Below are 19,712 nucleotides of genomic sequence, written 5' to 3' on the forward strand. Positions count from 1 at the left end.
CCGGCTGCCGCCGCCCCGCGCGGGGGCCCGATAGGACGCGGGGAGCGCCTCGAGCGATGCGGGCCGCGACCGCCCCGCCGCCCCGCCGGCTGTGTGCGCGCGGTGCGCTCACACCTGTTACACGGGCGGCTGCAGCACTGGCTCCGCGGGAGGACGGGGGTCCCGCGTGGGGCTGCAAACGACACCGCTCCCCGCCAGACGCAGCGTGGCCCCAGGAAAGGCCGGGACTTGGGGGAGGGACGCAGACGGTCTGAGCCTAAGAGCCAGGCTTCTCTGAAGGTGTCAGTGGGGACACACAGGCCCAGAGCCGGAGGGCCGTTCAGAGCTGCCCAGTGGACCGCAGGGCTGAAGGAGGGGCCCCAGGCGTAGAGAAGACGACGAAGACCTGCGGCCACAGTGAGAGGCTCCCGAGAGTGGAAGGCCGAGTCCTGCGCGTCTGGTCTGAAGGGCGAAGGGCGCAGGCGCTGGTCCTCTCTGGCCAAGGAAGCTTTCTAGGGAGGGAAGTTGCCCTGAGTGGGACGACTGGCCACCCCAGTGACCAGGACACTAAGGCTGGCCCAGTGGGTGCAGGAACTGGCAGCCTCAGGGGCAGCCCCAGACTGGCCTCAGTCCCTCCCTTGAGTGTCCCTCAATCTTCCCTTTCACTGATTTTTGAGGTTGGTGGCTTAGGAGCTCCTGAAGATGAGAGCAGCAGGCTGGAGAGTTTTGTGGCATTAGGTGTCTGGACCCCCCTACAGAAGTTCTAAGTCTGGGGTTGGAGGGTGGTGGCTGCTGCCAATGGAACAGAACAAAAACTATTAAAACCTCAGCACTTTTGGTCCTTGGACCAATATGACTGCTTCATGTGAATTCCTTGTATGTTTCTGCATGCCCAATTTACAGATAAGGAAACTGACGCCTAAAGTTAGGGTCTCCCAGAAATCCCAGTAGGATGTAGATTAGCATTCTCTTACACCTGACCCAGGGTTGGTGGCACAGGAGTGTGGAGACCAAAGCCACCTCCTGGCCCAGCCAGACCTGCTGGGCTGTGGGCCACAGCTGTCTGACCTGTGCAGTGGCATTAAGAACAATGTGTGCTCCCACAGAGCCCCACAGGATCCAGCGGGGACCCGGGGTGCACCATGAGCAGCACCATGTGGACATTAAAATAACACCCTTGATGTTAACCAGGCCCTTCCTGCTCCTGCCCAGTCTCCCCAGGGCCAGGCCAGAGCCCCTAACAGGAACTCGGTGCTGTGAACCTCCAGGCTAGTCTGCCGTGCAGGGTAAAGAAGAGGGTCTGGGAGGAGCAAGCACATGTGGGGTCTGGGGACCCAGGGCTTACCACCTGGTGGCCAGCATTTTGCAAGGTTCCTCTGCCCCTGCTCTGACTGCCCAGTGGGTTGTGCACCTCACCTAGCGCGAAAGCCGCTCTGAGCGCAATGCTCCCCTTCCTGGCACAGGGCATGAGGTGCGCTCTGCACCACAGCCGGCAGCACAGGTGCCCATGTGTGACTACAGAGAGCGCCTGCGTGTTTAACCTTGACCCAGGTCATTTTGGGAGCCATGCGCGGGACTGAGCACTTCCCTGTTGCCTGTGGGAGTGTGCGTGTGGGCGCCACTGCCAGGAGGAGCCTGTGGGAGTCAGGGGGAGAAGTGGGCCGGGGGCCACGAGGTGAGCGAGGGGCGTAGGCCTGGGGCTGGCTGGGGCCTGGTGTGGGCAGAGGCATCCTGGTGGGGTCCCCGCAGCAGAGGTGACAGAGGAAGGGAGGGAGCAGCGTGCGGCGCTTCGTGCAGACCTGGAAGCTGCTGCACCTGGTGGGGATGGCCAGGTCTCCACCCGTAGGCCTCAATGTGCCCGCTCCCCAGATAAGCAGGGGCACCACAGGTCAGCACTGGTGGGACAGGTGCCCTCAAATCCCTTGGGGCAGTTGGGGAGGAGAAGGATGCTGTGCAGGCTAGCCTCTTGGACCAAGCCCCCCACAGGAACTGGCCACCCCTTGGCCCCCTTACCTAGGACAGGTCTCCAGCAGGACCACAGCATTTCCTGGGGCGCCTTCCCTGCACCTACAGGCCAGGCCACATGCCCCCTTGCCCAACCCCCTCTCTGGGACCTGCCCAGACCTTCTGGGCCCCTTCTCCAGAGCCTGGACCTGTCCAGTGGGAACCAGAGGGGGCAGAAATCTCTGGCCTCCTCTCTTTTGGAGCCCAATCCTCCCACTCTGATCTCAGGGGGGACCACCCTACCTTACCCTGAGCCCCCTCTATGCACCAGCCCACATCCTCCTCACTGTCGCCCTGGACCAGCCCACGTCCCCCTCACTGCCCCCTGGACCAGCCCATGTCTCCCTCACTGCCCCATCCTGTATGCCCCCAGCCCAGCTGGGCTCTCCCCTGTCTGTGCTCCCTCGCTGCCCTGTGAGGGAGCCCAGCCCTCCCTACCCCACCCCAGCTAGCGGCTCCAGGAGAAGGGACAGAGCCTGAATCCAGAAGGGGCTTCCCTAATTTTGGATGGAAGGTGGGGCTGGCTAGTCTCCATCTGCCTGGATTTCCTGCGTTTTCCTGCCCCCACCCCCACCCCAGCCTCAGCTTCCCTAACTATAAAATGAGGATAATTGTACCCACCTCTTGAGGCATTTGGAGGGTGGAATGAAGGATTCCTGGTCCAGCTTGGGGAAGGCTGGCTCACTTCCCACCCCCCAGGATCCCGTGAGGGTATCCAAGCCCTAAGAAGACAGATGGAAAGAAGACTCTGGAAAACTTCCCAGCCTTCCCCATGCTACTGGGCCCAGCTTCCTCTCTGTGGACCCAGGATCACCAGCCTCCCATTGTCACCACACACACACACACGTGCACATACATGCACATGCACATGGGCTTGGGAACATGCCCACGATTTCTCAGGTGTCTGAGGGCCTCGACACAGCATCAGGAGCGCCTCTTACGCACCATGGTGGAAAGGTTGGTGAGGCCCCTCCTCCAGAGCCTCCTTCCCACACTTCTAGGATGACCCGGCCCTGACTCCACCTCCTGGGTCACTGGCTTGCTCTCCCTGCAACCATAGGAGCCCCAGCACTCTGCCACCTCCTCCTGTTGGAATCCTCCGTCGCCCACAGCCCTCCCCTCTGCACTGTGGAGGGGGTGGGTTCAGATGCTCCCTGCCAACCGGGTTCTGAGTCTGTGGGCTGGCCCAGGGAGCCACGACCAGCTCAGCATGTGCCCAGCCCCCCAGAAGTCTTGGCTCCTGTGCACTGAGAGGCTTGGTTGTGTGCCGGCACCACGGGGGAGTTCTAGGGGGGTTCTGTGATTGGATCCCTCTCCCGAAGCCACCGTGGACTCCAGTGTGGCCGTGAGAAGTTGAGCAAGTCACTAAATCTCTGAGCCGCAGTTTCCCTAGCTATAAAACGGGAGCGACAGAACCTGCCTCTTGGGGTGGCTGGGGGTACAATGAAGGATGTGTGGGTAGCCCTGGGCAGCAGTGGACTGGGCACATGGGGTGCCAGGAAGTGGCACGATGCGAACAGGGGCTCCAAATCAGCCAGTGCTTCTAGCCCTCGGCGCCGCCCACAAGGAAGTGGGCCGAGGGGAGGGGGACGTGCCGGTCACAGCTGGTCAGCACAGGGTCTCGGTCAGATCCCGGGTGGAGCTGCAGCTGCCCATGCTCGCCAGCCGTGGGCACCAGGCCAGGCCTCTGAGCATCTGGGGCCTTCCAGAAAGTTTGACACTCAGGAAAACACTGTCTCCAGCGCATGAAAAGAAGACAGCCAAACCAAAATGCATGAGGATGTAATTAAATGTCTATGTAACTAACATAGTGTCAACATTATTGTTAAACGTAAAATAAGTAAACAGCTTATAATATTTGAGAGCATTTGGTGGGGTAGATTTTCTTCTCACTTTACGAGGTTTTCCCACTATTTTGATGTCCCCTGGACAAACTGTAAATTAAATGAATTTCCTGTAGCCAACCATGTCCAAAAGCAAAACAAAATTTTCTTTCAAAATTTTTACAGGAAAAAATAAAATTAAAACTAAGAAAAGGGGGGCCGGCCCGGTGGCGCACTGGATAAGTGCGCCACTTGGGAAGTGCGGCGGTGCTCCCGCCGAGGGTTCGGATCCCACATACAGACTGGCCGCTCACTGGCTGAGCGAGGTGAGGGCGCAACACCGAGGGTTGTGATCCCGTTGCCGGTCCCGGTCCGGTGCGGGCGCGACACTGAGGGTTGCGATCCGTTGCCGGTCACGAAAAAAGACAAAAAAAAGGAAAAAAAAAAAAAAGAAAGAAAGAAAAAAAAGACAATAAAAAGAAACAAAACAACTTTTACAGGGAAAAAAAAGGTTATGAAGGAGGAATGTGGGTGCAGACTCAGGCACTTGATATACTGTCACTGGGGGTGGCCTCCAAAATCAGGAGAGCCAGAACTGAGAGCTGGATGGGCTCAGGCTCAAGCCAAGCAGGACAAAGGGACCCAGCTTGGCCTTGCCGCTGCTCCAGGCTCTACAGTTGTGAAGCCCCTTTCTTCTCAAAGGCCTGGGGAGGACAAGCCCAGGGTAGAGGGGCAGGTCTCCCTCCCAGGAACCATAGGGGTTTGGCCGTGAAAATGTGTGTATGTGGCAGGGGGGTGGGGGTTGGGAGGGGCTGCTATCTGGAAAGGCTTCCTGGAGGAGGTGGGTCTAGTGGGCCTGGGAGTGCCTCCAGGACTCTGGGGCATGAGGGTGGCATGGGGTGGCCACTTTGAGCTCTGCCCACCTCTCACCAGCTCCCACTGAACAGCCTGGAGAACAGGCAAAGTCAGGGGTTGACCCAAGTGGGGCACTAGGCCCCCCTCCAGGGTGCTGTCAGCCCCCACCCCCAACCCTGGTAGTGTGGGTGTCCAGCTCTAACCAGAACCCCTTTTCCCTGGCCTCCCTGAGCCACCTGGGCATGGTCTGCCCTGCCTTCAGTCCTTGCTATATCAGCCGTAGGCCTCTCTGGACCCTCCACCATCTATCTGTAGGACCCTGAGAACTAGGGCCTGGCCACTGGGTCTGGATGTGCTGGGGGCTCAGCTCAGACCTGGGGTGCCCGGCCACAGCGGGGTGACCTTGCATAGAAGCACTCCGGTTGCCCCAATGCAGGCAGGACCCTAGAAGCCAGGCTGCACTGAGAGGGCGCCGTGGGGTGGGATGCCCCCTGGTGGCCGTTAGGGACTATAGCTGGGACCCTGGAAGGAGCCCAAGGCTGGGCCACAGGACCGGGAGGGGGAGGTCTGTGCCTCACACCCACCCCTCCGCTTGGCCTCCATCACCTTTACCACTATGAGGACACCAGTGGTCCCTCTGAGCCTCCTCTGCATGCATGCCCCATGCTGGCCCAGGGCCTTCTGCTCCTGGGCTCATGGTCTGCCTACCCCCACTCAGCCCAGGAGTGAGCACAGCTAGCTGGGTTGGGGTGGGGACACTCGCTGCCTCCCAGCCAGGACCAGCTGCTGGCCTGGGGTCCACAAGGGAAGTAGGGTGGGCCTGAGAACAGCCAGGTGCACAGATGAGCCACCAGGGAGACCTGCCACAAGGTACCTCCAGAAGCCAGAGGCATGTGGGTGGGCTGGGGGGGCCTCTGGAGCCACCTCTGTGGGCATGGAGTTGAGCCTGCAGTGGGAGGGGGCAGGACAGGGTGGGGCCTCTCTCCTCTTCCCCACCCTGGTGCCACCTCTCCCAGGTCATGCATGGTGCTCTCTGCCCAGGCCTTCCCTGTGGGGAGCTGCAGGCTGCATCTGGACCCCGAGTACCTGCAGGGAGTGCTGGGCATGGAAGGTGGGGCTGGGGTGTTAGAGAACACTGGAGCACCCCGTCCCAGGCCTGCGCATAGCCCAGAGAGGGCAGTGAGGGCGCCTGGCTCCGGCGGCCCCCGGCCTTCCTCCAGCTGCCAGAGCTGGGAGGGTTCTTGCCGCCCGGGCTGCCTTACCTGGAAGTAGCCTGCAGGCACAAGCAGCTGGGGCCAGTGCTCCTCACTTCACAAGACACTTCTGCTTCTGCCTCTTGTAGGACCCTCCTAGAAGCCCACAACCCAGCTCTGCCACTTACTGACCTCTGTGAGCCTCAGTTTCCCCATCTGTAACACAGGGATCCTGCTCCCTTCAGGGATTGTCCTGGGAAGTAGGGGAGGCAACAGGTATAAAGCCAGGGACACAGCAGTGCTCACAAAACAGTAGCAGGAAGGACAAAAATGACGGTGATGATGGAGAAACTGAGGCTTGGGAAGGCTGACCCGCACAAGGTCCTGAGGCTGGCTGGCAAGGGCTGGTTCCAAACCCAGAGCTCCCGGAACTCTCCCCGCTCCCGCCCAGGGTCTCCCAATCCTTAGTCCCAGCTGTGGGTCAGCAGCGGGCCCTCCCATCCTGACCCCTCCTGAGCTGGACTCTGCCTTGGACCAAGCTCTCTTACCCCCAGGTGCTGGCTCTGCCCTTGGGGTGGAGATAGACCCGTAGCAGGATAGAGGGACCAAACCTCCTGAGATTAGCATGGGAAGTCCCTCGGTCCAGGAAACCCCTCATTTTCTGAACAGGGCAGTCGGTCACCTTCATTGGAGGGCTCTGGTGGCCCCAGCCTTCCTACAGGGCAGCTCAGGGAGGGGCTGCCTCCTCCCACCCCCCCACAAAGGCCACCAAGGATGGCCTGTGGAGGGCTTCCAGGGACCGGGTCACGTCCAGGCCGCCCCTCCTGCTTCCCTCCGGACAGCAGACCCTCCACTCCGTCTCCTGCCTCTGACTTGGTGGACAAGGAGGGCCACCGTGTCTCACGTCTGGAACGTGACCACTGTGGGTGTCTGTGGGGAGAGAGGGGACAGCACAGCATAGCTCTAGGTGGGCTTCCCCTCAGGGCCGGCCTCCCCCGGGCGGGTGACGATTCCGAGGCGGCACAGCTGTCCAGCCAGTGACACAGGCCACAGCGTCCACTGGATTGGGGGTTGGGGATGGAGGGGCTACCTCTCTGCGTTCCGTCCAGGTTAGCAAGGGGACGGGACGCAGTGTTGGGCAGCCAGAGACACCAAGGTCCCCCTGGACTCCCCTCTTCTCCCAAAGGACTCAGCCCTGCTCAGAGGGAGCCCCAGGTCTGAGACACTTGAAAGTGGGTAGGGCAGCCACTGTGGCCTCCCACGACCCTGCCATATTCTCTGGCCTCCCAGTGCCCACCTCCAAGGAGTCAGACACCAAAGTCCCCAGGGCTCCTGCACCAAGATGGGAGGAAGGCTCTGTTGCCGTGGCAACCATGGGCCGGGCCGCCCTCCTGCATTCTCTCCCAGGACTCCCGAAAGCAGCCCCCCAGGAACGCCGGGTGGCACAGGGCCCCAAGGTGGAGAGGTCAAGAGCACGGACCCCTCCCCCCAGGCCAGGGTCCGAGCTAAAGAGGCAGCAGAGGACAGCAGCTGGGCGGGTGGGCAGGCGGCCGGGGCGCCGGAGCCCTCACGGGGGAGGATAGCAGGGGGCAGGGGCACCCATCCTCTCCATCCTGCGGGCTGAGGGGATCCCTCAATTGTCCCAAGAATCCAGAAGCCCCCAGCTTCCTAGAGGCGAGCCCATGTGAGCGCAAACACATCGCTCCCGGGATGAGCACAAGGAGCCGGCGTTGACAGAAGAAACGAGAGCGTCCGCGACCCTTGAATAGATTTATGGAAATGGTTCCGAGTTACAGCATTTAGAAAATAAAAATAATCTCAATGCACATATTCCCTCCATGTACGCTTCTCCCCAGAAGCCGTTTCTGTGCATGTGTGCGCCACGGTTAAATGGTAGCTGGGTTTCATTCTATAAAAGAAGCGGCAGGTGTGTCATCCCTAAAAATAAAACAGCCATCATCACTGCGACGTGAAGCCTGAGATTTAAGCCTGAGGAGGTGCCGCGCTGGGGCGCTCGGCTGCCAGCCTGGGTGCTGGCCGCTCTGGGGTCCGAGGAAGGGGGCCAGGGTGCTGGGAGTGCAGAGGGCGGGGGTGGTGGCAGCCAAGTGGGAGGCCCCAGGTGGTCCTGGGCTGCCCTGTGAGCCTGGCCCGAGAATCCGAGAAACCTCTGCCTGTGGGACTCTTTGCCTGGCCAGTCCCTGTTCTGGCTGCAGGTGGACAAGGCGGTCAGACACCAGGGGCACCTGCGTACCCAGGGGAGCACTGGTCGGCTGCCCACACTTCCCCCTCCAAGAAGAAATGAGATGTGTGTTGTTCAGCCAAGGTCCTGAGGTGGGACGGTGGGGGTGGGCACTGGGGAATGAGCTGGGTGGCTGCAGGGGACAGAATAGACAGCCTGGAATTTTTGGTTTGGTAAACACATGGGGAGGCCACTCTCGTCCCTCGCTCTTGCTTCCAGATTCTCCGCAGCAGAGGAGGCTTGCAGAGTGGCCACGCTCCTGTACACATCCACCATCTGCTCAGATGGACGGGCGAGAGGTCCCTGGCCATGCCTAGGCCCCCAGCCCTGGAGGCAGCCACCAGGCCTCCCAACCCGGGGTCCCCCCACGAGCCAAATGAACCTACTGTCAGCCCCTGCAGCTGGCCTGGGGTCCCTGCAGTGGGGAGGCCGGGCTGGGTGGGACCGAGGCTCTGGACATTCTGGAAGCAGCGGTGGCAGCAGCAGCTTAGTGAGACACAGAGAGACCCTCCAGCAGCGTGGCCAGGACGAGGCACGGGTGCAGCCCCTCCTTCCTGGCTGGTCAGGGAGTGCCCCGGCGCCGCGTCACACGCCCGGCTTGTCCCTGTAGAAGGGCGTGACGTGGAACATGTAGCAGTGCGTGCACACGCGGACGGGCTTCACCTGCCCATAGCGGGGCAGCGGCGCCGAGTGCGAGGAGCAGCGGGAGCAGAAGATCTGGAACCGAGGGGGGCCGTGAGCAGGGCGGGCCTCGCCAGCCCACACACCCGCCCACCCAGACCAGGCAGGGCGCTTGTGGCTGGGGGTCTGCCGGGCCCTAGGAGCTGTGGAGCTGAGGCCTCGGGAGACTGGGCAAGGGCATGGTTCAGGCCCCACACCAGGGCCCCTGCAGTCTCCTGTCCAAACCCTCTGTCCCCTGTCCCTGGCTCTGAAATGGCCGGGCTGGACATGGGCACCACCCAGGGTTTGTGGGCCAGATGCCTGGAGTCAGAGCAGGACCTGGGACTCAGGGGCCCTCTTCGTGGACCCCAGAGGCCTGGCCAGCCTCCCAGGGCCTCGGTCCTAACTTCCAGAGCCTCGTGGTGTGCCTGCGGACACCCCCCAGGATGCTGTGCGCCAACTCCACAGGTGCTGCCTACCTTCCCGCAGCTTCGGCAGTGGTGCTTCCGGCGGATGACGGTGAAGGGCGCTTTGCACGCGGTGCAGACGCCACAGGCCTCATCTGGCACCCACTCAGGTGGGTCTGTCACAACGAGAGCAGGGGCACGTCAGCAACAGCAGGGGCAGGTGGGCTGGGGGGACCAGAGGCCTAGGGGTGTGCAGGTGTCTCTGGCCCACTTTCCAGTCCTCCCTGGACTACACTGGCTGCGACTTCAGGAAACTGACGGCATCTCACAGACACGTCGCCCGTCACAGCTCTTGGCAGTGTCCAGCAATCACACCCCAGCTGCAGCCCGTGCCCCGGACCAGGCCACGCCAGGCCACCTGGTCTCAGGACGTGTGGCAGGGAGCGTCCACCTGGATGAAGGTGCCCTGGCCGTGGCCCTCTCTCTCCCAAGCTCTCCCAGCCAGCTCTGGTCACCCTGGTCAGGCCTATCTGCCGTCCTCTGTCTCAGCACCTCTCCCAGGCCTCCCGGCACCCAGGGGCCTGTCTTCCATTCTGCCACCGGCCCCTCTGAAGGCCTCGGGCTGCCCTCTCCCCACAGATGTGCTGCAGTGCCCCTGATCTGCCTCCAGGGGAGGGGTCGCCAGGCTCTCATATGACTCCCTCCACTCCCATGAAGAAGGTCCCTGTGACTCATAGCGCCCCGCTTGTGTCCCAGGCAGTTCCTGGAGGCTGCCACGTGAGGCCCTTCCTGCGGAGCCAGGGAAATGCTGAGCTGTCAGGTGCGGCCTGTGCTCCTGACCAGCCACCTGCAGCCGCAGCCAAGGCCTCCACCCCGGCACCTCCCTGCTCCCCTCACCTGTTACCTTGTGCACACCAGGCTCAGAGACATTAAACAGCTGGCCCGAGGTCACTAAGGGCGCCTCTGTGAACACCTCGGGAGCCGAGGAGGGGATGTGGGTGTGGGAGGCTGTCTCCCCTGGGGAGGGGCAGGGGCTGCTGCTTTCCGCTCAGCAGGCAGCATGTGGCCCCTGGCCCAGGCTTCCCACACACCTTCAAAGTCACCATCACAGGTCTTGGCTGCGAGTTCAGAGGATGACAGGGTCTCCTGGCAGAGTACGCAGTCCTCCAAGGCCGCACTCCGCAGGGTCTGAGTGACTGGAAGAGAAAGGGGTGTGCAATGTGGTTGAGCACAGTCACCTGGCCCAGGTGGGCACACCTGGGTGCTATGACCAGCAGTCATGGAGTGAGTGGCCCCCATAGGCTGGTGCTGATCCCAGCCAGGTGTGGTGAGCCCTGAGGCATGGGGCTGGACACCCAGCCCCAGGGCCCCTGCGCTGTAGGTGTGTGGTGAGGTCCCCCTGGACTGTGATCCCTGAGGTGGGCAAGGACCCTGTGCAGCTCGGTGTCTGCATGCCCTGTCCAGCGTGTGGCCTGAGGGGCGCACCAGCCCTGTCTGCAAAGCCAGTCCACGTCTCTCCCTTCTCTGAATTGTGATTTCCAGAAGGCAGCCCTGCCATGAGTTCCCTGACAGAAAGCGGCCTAGTGGTGTGGATTCTGGGGGCAGGGCTGGGTCAGCACATGGGCTCCTCCCCACTGGCCAGGACATGCCCTGCTGGGCCAGGGCTCTAGGACTGGGTGGGCTGCCCTGTGTGCCCAGACAACCCATGAGTGGAAGCCTCTGGGGTGAGGGGCAGCTCCCCCAGAACAGGTGCCTCAGCCCAGCACAAGGGACTGCTGAGGAGGGCTTGAGCCCCCTTTCTCACCCCAGTACCCCACAGGGTTTGTCAGCAGCAGGAAGTTAGGTTCCTTGCTGCCGTGTGTGCAGGGGGACACGACCAGTTGCATGGGTGGAGCCACCTCTCAGCAGGTGGGCTCTCTGGGCATCCTTGGGTCCCCCAGGAGACAGGCCGGAACATTTGGAGGGTGGCAGGTCATGCGGATCCTGGGGGGCATGTTTGCCCTGAAAGGAGGCCGTGGGTGCCCAGGGCTGGGGGGCGGTGGACATGATGCTGGCCCAGCTCAGAGCCCATCCTGAGTGGCACTCACCCTTCTTTAACTTTTCCTTGTTGTCAGTCTCTGGCTTGGTGGCCATGACCTCAAACAGTGTCTTGAGGATGCTCCTCAGGTCACTCGCATAGTTTGTCTGCAGCTGGTCCGCCACCCCTGAGGGAGTAGGACCACGTAAGAGCGACAGGGCAGGTGAAGGCAGGGCAGCTGCTGCGCAGCTCCTGGGGGCGGTTCCCCCGGGGTGGTGCCCACCACACCTGCACAGACCCCTCCCTGCCTTCCTGCTGAGGCGGCTCTAGCCTTCCCTGAGGACAGGAGCGCTCGCCCAGTGGGGTGCAGATCGGGCTGCCCCGTTCAGCAAAGTGAAGAGGCTGTGCACCCCACCTGCCTCTGCTCCCCGAAGTTGCACCCACGCTCCTTCCCAGGCCCAGACATCGCACCCGAAATGCAGACAAACAGGCGGTGGATCAGGTCGTGGCTGCTGTGGAACCTGGACCGGATCTTCTCTCTTGTGGCTGTGGGGGTGGCCTGCGTGGCTGCGGGGGTGGCCTCCAGCTTGATCTTGTCTAAGGAGCAGGAACCAGCCGTGGAGCCGCTGCACAGAGAAGGAGACACTGGGTATGTGGGGCAGGGGGCATGCGAGGGGTCTGCAGCCTGAGGGTCGAGACAAAAACCCACGTCCCTGCAGGCAACCCACGGGAGTTGGGCTGCCCAAATGTACAACTTTCCTGCAACCTAACTTTAGAATGTCATCAACATAACAGCAGGAGGGCCTGACCCAGCCCCTGCCCCGCCCAGGCTTGGACTCCTGTGGCCCTGAGGCAGCCACTCCCCGTCCTTCTGCTGGGCCTCCTGGTACAGATGCCAGCTCACAGGCTGAGGCTGCTCCGTCCTGCATTCCTGGGCTAACGGTATCTCCTGACTTTCTCCTGCAGAAGATTCAGCTCACCTGTCATCCCATCTGTGGTGAGCTGAGTGGGTCCCCAAAGATCTGTCCTCACCCCGACCCCTGGACCTTAATTGGAAAGAGGGTCTTTGTAGACACAATTAAGCGAAGGATCTTGAGAAGAGATCATCCTGGATTATCAGGATGGGACCTAAATCCAATGACAGCGTCCTTATACCAGACAGAAGAGGGGACAGAGCGCAGAGGAGAGGAGGCTCTGTGACTGTGGAGACAAACACTGCAGTGATGCAGCCACAGCCAAGGGACAGTTGCAGCCCCCAGAAGCTGGAAGAGGCAGGAAGCACCCTCCCCCAGAGCCCCCAGAGCCCGAAGAGGGAGTGCGGCCCTGCCACATTTGGGACTTCCGGGCTCCAGACTGTGAGAGAATAAGTCTCTGTTCACATAGGCCACCCAGTCTGCGGTGCTTTGTCACAGCAGCCAGGGGAGTCTAGCACGCTACCCCGCCACGTGCTCCCGTCTCCATCCTCCCGGCGGCCGTGCGGACCCCACCGTGACTGTAAATGGCACTCGCACTTGGGCTTGTGCTGGGTCAGGGCTAATTCCAGGGGATGCACTCACCGGCCCTCCAATTTTACAACAATTTATATCCTATTATCTTCCTGTCTTTTTGTCCCACTTTCTGGAAAATTTCCTCAATTTTTTCTTCCCATTTCATTTTTAAATTTTTTTCTTCCAATTTTACCCTTGACACTTTAATTTCTGCTAGCAGGTTTTTAATTTCCTGCTCTTACTATTGTTTCGTGGATTCAAACTCTTTTGTCTATCTAAAAATATTTGTCATAACTTTTAAAAAATTGCCATCGGCAGCCTGCACAGTCTCTGATTTCCCTTTTTTGGGGGTGGAGTTGGTTCGTTTGTTTGGTCTGTTTTTCATGATGCCGGAGGCTGGCCTCCAATGCCGGGGGGGATCCTGGGCTCCTGTCCTGCACTTAAGAGTGTGGGTGGAGCCACAGGAACCTTCACGTTGTTGGAGGGAGCAGAAATTGGTGCAACCACTTTGTAAAAATAATTTGGCACCATCTAGTACAATGGAGCTGCCCAGGGATCTGTCGCCAGCGCACACCCAAAACTTCTGTCTTGGTACGTTTGCAGACATGGCAGACTCTTCGACACAGCACTCTGTGATCCAGAGGAAGACTGGAAAGGAGCCCACGCCCATGAGCGATGGGAGGGAAAACCAACCGTGACCTGGGCAGGCACCAGCAGAGGTCACAGAGGCAGAGGTCAGCCAGCCACAGCCCCGTCACTGACATGAGTGAATCTCGTGTGTTGCATGAGTCTCCTCACACACAGTGGACAAACACACGGGACTGCCCAGTGTCTCTCTGAGCGACACATCCTTATGGTGTAAAACCACTCAGAAGCACAAAGGAGTGACACACCCGAGAACGCAGGACGTGGCCTGCTCCAGCGCAGAGGGAGGCTGGGGCTGGAAGAGGCCCCAGAGCTCCAGGGCTCCTTCCTTTAGTGGAGGGGGGGCCGGAGTGTGGGTTGTATTGTCACCTTCTAGCGTGTGGATATTCACTGGAACACAGAGAAGCGGCGGGAGGCTGGCGGATGGGGCTGGGCGTGCTGGCACGTGGGACTGCACCCTCTGCTGGGACCCGAATGGGGATCTGCTGCTCTCCCGTCCTGGGTGGCCCCGTTTCTGCAGAGATGAAGCCCCTGACCTTCAGCCTCACTGCCCCCCACCTTGGGAGTCAGGTCAGGAAAGGGGGTGGGGCCTTCACTGTCCAGGGTGTCAATTTCCATTTAGCACCCCCAGTCTCAGTGGACAACCTCACCCGAAAGAATTGAAAGCAGGAACGCAAACAGATACTTGTGCACAAATGTTCATAGCAGTGTTATTCACAACAGTCAAGCGTCCATCGACAGACAATTGGATAAAGACTACGTGATGCATCCATACCACGGAATAGTGTGCAGCCTGGAGAAGGAAGGAAATTCTGACTCATACTGCAACGTGGATGAGCCTTGAGCTCTTTATGCTCAGTGAAATAAGCCTGTCTCACAAGGACAATTACTATAGGATCACATTTATATGAGGTCCCTAGAGCAGTCAAACTCACAGCAACAGAAAGTGGAAGGGCGGGTGCCAGGGGCTGGGGTGGGGAAGCGGGGAGTGGGTGTTCCGTGGGGACAGAGTTTCAGTCTGGGAAGATGAACAGGTTCTGGAGGTGGACGGTGGTGATGGCTGCACAACACTGTGAGTGTGCTTAGTGACACTGGCTAAAATAGTAAATCTTATATTCATACATTTTGCCAAAAATTTTTTAAAATAAAGTAAAAAAGAACTGGGGAGGAGGAGAGCAGAAGAAAGGAACCGAACAGGCAGGTATGTGGCAGCGAGGGCTGGACTGGTGAGGGCTCAGCACAAAAGTCTCCACACACTGAAACCCTGGACCATACACCTTTTAAAAGGGTGGACTTTATGGCATGTATATTATATATCAATTTAAAAAAAAAAAAAATCACTTGTGGGGCTGGCCCATGGCTGACTTGGGAGAGTGTGGTGCTGACAACACCAAGGCCACGGTTTAAGATCCCTTACCGGTCATTTTTTTAAAAAATTAAATAAATAAAATTTAAAAATTTTTTTAAAATTAAAAAATCACTTGTTAGAGATGGTAGCAATAAAGTGAAAATTAAGAAAACGATCCCATGTACAGCAGCATCAAAAAGATTAAAATGTTTGGAATAAATTTAACAAAAGAAATAGAAGAGTTATACACTGAAAACTACAAAATATCATTGGAAGAAATTAAAGAGGACCTAAATATCTTGTGTTCAGGGATCAGAAGACTTACTACTGTTAAGATGGCAATACTCGGGCCGGCCCGGTGGCGCACTGGAGAGTGTGCCGCTTGGGAGCGTGGCGGCGCTCCCGCCGAGGGTTCGGGTCCCATGTGGAGACCGGTTCCTGCTCACTGGCTGAGTGCGGTGCGGGTGCAACACCGAGGGTTGCGATCCCTTTGCCGGTCCCCGGTACGGGCGCGACACTGAGGGCTGCGATCCCGTTACCGGTCAGGAAAAAAAAAAAAAAAAAAGATGGCAATACTCCCCAGACTGACCTTCAGACTCAATGCAGTCCATATAAAAATCTCAGCTGTCTGTTCTTTTTGTTTTTTCTTGCAAAAATTGACAAGCTCACCCTAAAATGCATATGGAAATGCCAGGGACCCAGAATAGCCAAAACAACCTTAAAAAAGAAAAAAAAAGGAAAAAAGGAAGACTCAAACTTGTGATTTGTAATTTGATGTGAAACTGCAGTGATCAAGACTGTGTGGCACTGGCACAGGACAGACATACAGACCAATGGGATAGAGTTGAGAGTCTGTAAATAAACCGGTACATTTGTGGGCAGTTGATTTCCATCAAGGGCGCCAAGACCAGTCCGTGAGGAAAGACGAGTCTCTCGAACAGATGGAGCTGGGTGCTGGGCATCCACACGCAGGAGAATGAAGCTGGACTCTTACCTTATGCCACATACAAAAAATGAACTCAAAATGGATCAAATACCCAAATGTAAGAGCTAAAACTCTAAAATTCTTGAAAGAAAACATGGGAACAAATCGTCGTGGCCTTGGGTCAGGCAGTGATTCCTCAGACATCACACCAAAGGCGTGGGCAACGACAGAAAGCATAGACGTCGGACTTCATGGAGATGTGAAACTTCTGCGCTTCACAGAGCACCACCGGGAAAACAAGAAGACTTATATTTAACAGAATGTCATTATAAACAAAAACAGAAAACGAAAAGACAATCCACGGAATACTTTTTCCAGCTCACGTGTCTGATAAAGGTGTAGTCTCTGGAATGTAGAAAGAGCATTTATGACTCAACAATAAAAAGACAGAAAATTCACCTGAGAACTGGGTATAAATGTGAACAGACATTTTCCCAAAGAAAATACACAAGTGGCCAATCAACACATGAAAAGATGCTCAACACCATCGTGTGGGAAATGCAAATCAAAATGACAATCGAATACCATTTTACAGCCAGCAGGATGACTAGAGTAATGGAAAATAACAAACGCTGGTAAGGAGGGTGGGCCTGGGGGAAACTGGGGTCCCCATACCTTCCTGGTGGGAGCGGAAACTGGTGCGGCCTCTTTGGAAAACAGTTTAATGGATAAACAAAATATGGTCCATCCACACAATGGAATACGCTTTCAGCCGTAAAAAGAATGAAGCACCGACGTGTGCTGCAACACGGATACGCCTCGCAAGCATCACGCTAAGTCAAAGGGGCCAGACACAAACCGTCACACAGTGTACGGTTCCACTTACATGAGCTGTGCAGAACAGGCCAGTGCACGGACGCAGCAAGTAGATTAGTGGTTGCCAGCAGCTAAGAGAGGGGACCGGGGGTGACTGCTGACGGGGGTGGGTTCCTCTACAGGGCGATGAAAATGCTCGGGACTTAGTGCTGATAGTTGTACAGCCTTGTAAACGTACCAAACCCACTGAGTCGTACACTTAAAAAAACAATAGAAGATTATGCTTTTCTTGTAATCATGTAGCAATTTCATATTCAAGAAATACCTCAGGGCCGGCCCGTGGCTCACTCGGTAGAGTGCGGTGCTGATAACACCAAGGCCACGGGTTCGGATCCCATATAGGGATGGCCGGTTTGCTCACTGGCTGAGCGTGGTGCTGACAACACCAAGTCAAGGGTTGAGATCCCCTTACCGGTCATCTTTTTAAAAAATAAAAAAATAAAATAAATAGCTCATAAGCCTCTCAACAGTGTGTTGCCTCAATGAATTAGTCTTATCCATATGAGGAATAGAAATGTTAAGATATTGGAAACACTAGAAATATTAAAATATTAAATGAAAAAGGTAGCATTTTAAAAATTAGAGATATCACATATACATAGATGGTAGATTGGGACATATACTCAAGGTAAAGCGTTAATACCACATTTACTTGAACAGTAGGGCTATAGACAAATTATTGTTTTCCAAAGTCTCTTCTATGATTAAGCATAACTTTTGTGACCAGAAGAACAAATCCTATTACAAGGAGAGGAAAGTGCCTGCCGGCAGCAGATGACACCCTGTGGCAGGGAGCTTGTTTCCAAGTGAAGGCAGATGGCAGGGGGAGGTGCCTTCAGCCCTGAGATAAAGGCCACCAGGCTGGGGAGACTTTCTGGACCAGTGTCCCTGTGCTGCCACACTGCTCAGTGGTGAGATATCAGGAGACAGGTCCTGACTTTCAGTAGAGAGCTGAGGGCTGTGGAGCCTGAAGTTTACGGCATAAGAACAGCTAATCCTTCCAGCAGATTACGACTGGGGCCGAGGTGGCCGACCACTGTCTCAAGCCCTGACACATTCCACTTTCCGCGTGAACAGCGCTGTCCTGCTGCTCTGCCATGATCAGCTTGAAGCTCTGGAGGAACCATGGGGGAGCCGAACGGATGGAGAGCGCTAAGGGACTTCCCAAAGAGACTGGTCACCGAACAAAAAACCGAGGAGGCACTGCCTGCAGGGAACCCGGCTGGACTCAGAAGGGCCAAGGGGGAACAAAAGAAGAGAAGGCCGGAGGGAGCCTGGGTTTCACCTGGAGCCTGCGGTTGGGTCCTGTGCTGGTCAGCCCGTTCCTAGGGGCCAGGCAGATGGGCATCGTTGGACACTGGAGAGCCAGGAATGCTGCCTTTGAAAGTGCTGACCCTGCGTGGGCAGGTGCCAGGCAGACAGGGTGGGGCCATGGAGGAGGGTCCCAGGGATGACCCAGACACTGTGTGTGTCCCCAAAAGCCAAGTCTAGCAGGGGAGCCACGCACATGAACAAGACACAGCCGAGAAGCCAGCTGGTGCCAGTGGCTCCATCCCTACGGCAAGACGGGTACAGTCAGGGTGAGATGTGGCCCTGAGCCGCGAGAGGCAGAGCTGGAGGAGCAAGAGCCACCAACCCCGCAGCGGCTTCCTGTGCCTCACTGTGGAGCCCGAACTCTTGTCACCACCATCAACCCAGCCAACCAACGTTACTTTAGCACATCCACCCAGGTGTCAAAAAAATCCTGCCACTTCTGCAGCTTCTGGATGGTCCTGACACTGCTGCCCGCCTGGAGTCTGCTGCGCACCACACTCTCTTACAGAAGGCAGCACAAATTCCCGGCAACAATTCCACTTTGCTTTGAATTACCATGAAATGTCATTCTCTGGTGAGAAATAAGAGAGAATACCTACTTGGAACAACTAACAGCATTACAAGATGTTTCTTGCTATGACTTCAGATAGATTAATATGTGAGCCTTGAGACCCTTTGCAAAGACCTAATTAAGAGAAAAACATGGAGTAACGAGAGCGACTGACAGGCTCTAGAGACAGGCTTAGATGCACTTGGACATGGGAAAAGTGAAAGCTTAGACATTTGCACAACCACACACCAATTCCAATGAGCTACCTTGGGCCCTGATGCAGATGGTGGGATGGCTGCTCCTTGCAAAATTCACCCATCCATCCACCACACACCCACCCATCTATCCAATCATCCATCCATCTACACATCCACCTACTCATCACCCATCTATCTAATCATCCATCCGTCCACCCACCTATCCATCTGCCCACCCATCCATCCACCCATCTATCCATCTATCTATCCATCCACCCAACCATCCATCTATCGACCCACCCATCCATCGACCCACCCATCCATCCACCAATCTATCCATCCATCGACCCACCCATTCACCCACCCATCTATCCATCTATCCATCCATCCACCCATCCACCCACCCACCCATCCATCCACCCATCTATCCATCCACCCATCCATCCACCCATCCACCCATCTATCCATCCATCCACCCATCCATCCACCCATCCATCCATCCACCCACCCATCCATCCACCCATCTATCCATCCATTCATCAATCATCCATCCATCCAATCACCCACCCACCTGCCCTACAAACATAAGTAACATTAGTCCCCCTGTAGTTGGACTAAGCACCAACCATAAGGCAGGAATTGCGCAGTTCAGTCCTTAGCTCAGAGCAGAGATGTGTACCTATCTGTGAACAGTTAGTTATCACACAATATGGAAAGAGTAATGGAAGAACCATGAACAGGGTATTATAACAGGAGGTCAGAGGAGGGACTCTGCTCAGGCTGAAAAGAGGCCTGGTGTGTCAGGGGGCTTCCCAGAGGCAGCAGCGTGAGGACAGATTGAGTAAAGGCCAAGAGGCGGGAAGCATCCCACGGACTGGGAGCCCACGCTGGTTACACTGGGAGAGGGTAGATGAGACTGAGGCTTGTGGCAAGGCCTGCTGGGTGGGGCCTTGTGAGTGTGCTGCAGGGCCTGGACCTCGGCTTTGGTCATTGCTCCCCAAAGGATGCTCCAAAGATCACGATGCCTGCAGCTCCACTCGAGAAAAATAGCTTGTGGAATAGCACATGTGAGCACGTGTATTCCATCCCTTTCTTGGAGACCACATGCTAGGCACAGGGCTTGCTGCGAGGACACAGCCGCCAGGTGAGCCCCACCCTTGTGTGAGGGGAGGCAGCGGTCAGGTGGAAACCAA

The 19,712-nt window shown here is 57.2% G+C and overlaps 2 protein-coding genes across 3 annotated transcripts in view; both read right to left on the reverse strand.

Moving 5' to 3' along the window:
• The window catches only part of MXD4 (MAX dimerization protein 4), a 16,446-nt gene extending 14,899 nt beyond the window's left edge, over window positions 1-1,547 (reverse strand). Inside the window, exons 1-2 of the mRNA XM_008567813.1 lie at window positions 1,396-1,547; window positions 298-441 (exon numbers count right to left, since the gene is read on the reverse strand). Coding sequence (XP_008566035.1) covers window positions 298-441; window positions 1,396-1,547 — 296 coding nt within the window. The remainder of the gene's footprint in view (window positions 1-297; window positions 442-1,395) is intronic.
• A 6,061-nt stretch (window positions 1,548-7,608) lies between these two features.
• Window positions 7,609-19,712, reverse strand: part of ZFYVE28 (zinc finger, FYVE domain containing 28) — a 60,808-nt gene continuing 48,704 nt past the window's right edge. For both annotated transcript variants that reach the window (XM_008567803.1, XM_008567804.1), the window contains 5 exons: window positions 11,649-11,803; window positions 11,248-11,364; window positions 10,252-10,356; window positions 9,233-9,336; window positions 7,609-8,810 (listed from right to left, as the gene is read on the reverse strand). In XM_008567803.1, the coding sequence (XP_008566025.1) occupies window positions 8,679-8,810; window positions 9,233-9,336; window positions 10,252-10,356; window positions 11,248-11,364; window positions 11,649-11,803 (613 nt within the window). In that variant the 3' untranslated portion in view covers window positions 7,609-8,678. The remainder of the gene's footprint in view (window positions 8,811-9,232; window positions 9,337-10,251; window positions 10,357-11,247; window positions 11,365-11,648; window positions 11,804-19,712) is intronic.

This window comes from Galeopterus variegatus, unplaced genomic scaffold, assembly GCF_000696425.1.
Source record: "Galeopterus variegatus unplaced genomic scaffold, G_variegatus-3.0.2 Scaffold347, whole genome shotgun sequence".
NCBI lineage: Eukaryota > Metazoa > Chordata > Mammalia > Dermoptera > Cynocephalidae > Galeopterus > Galeopterus variegatus.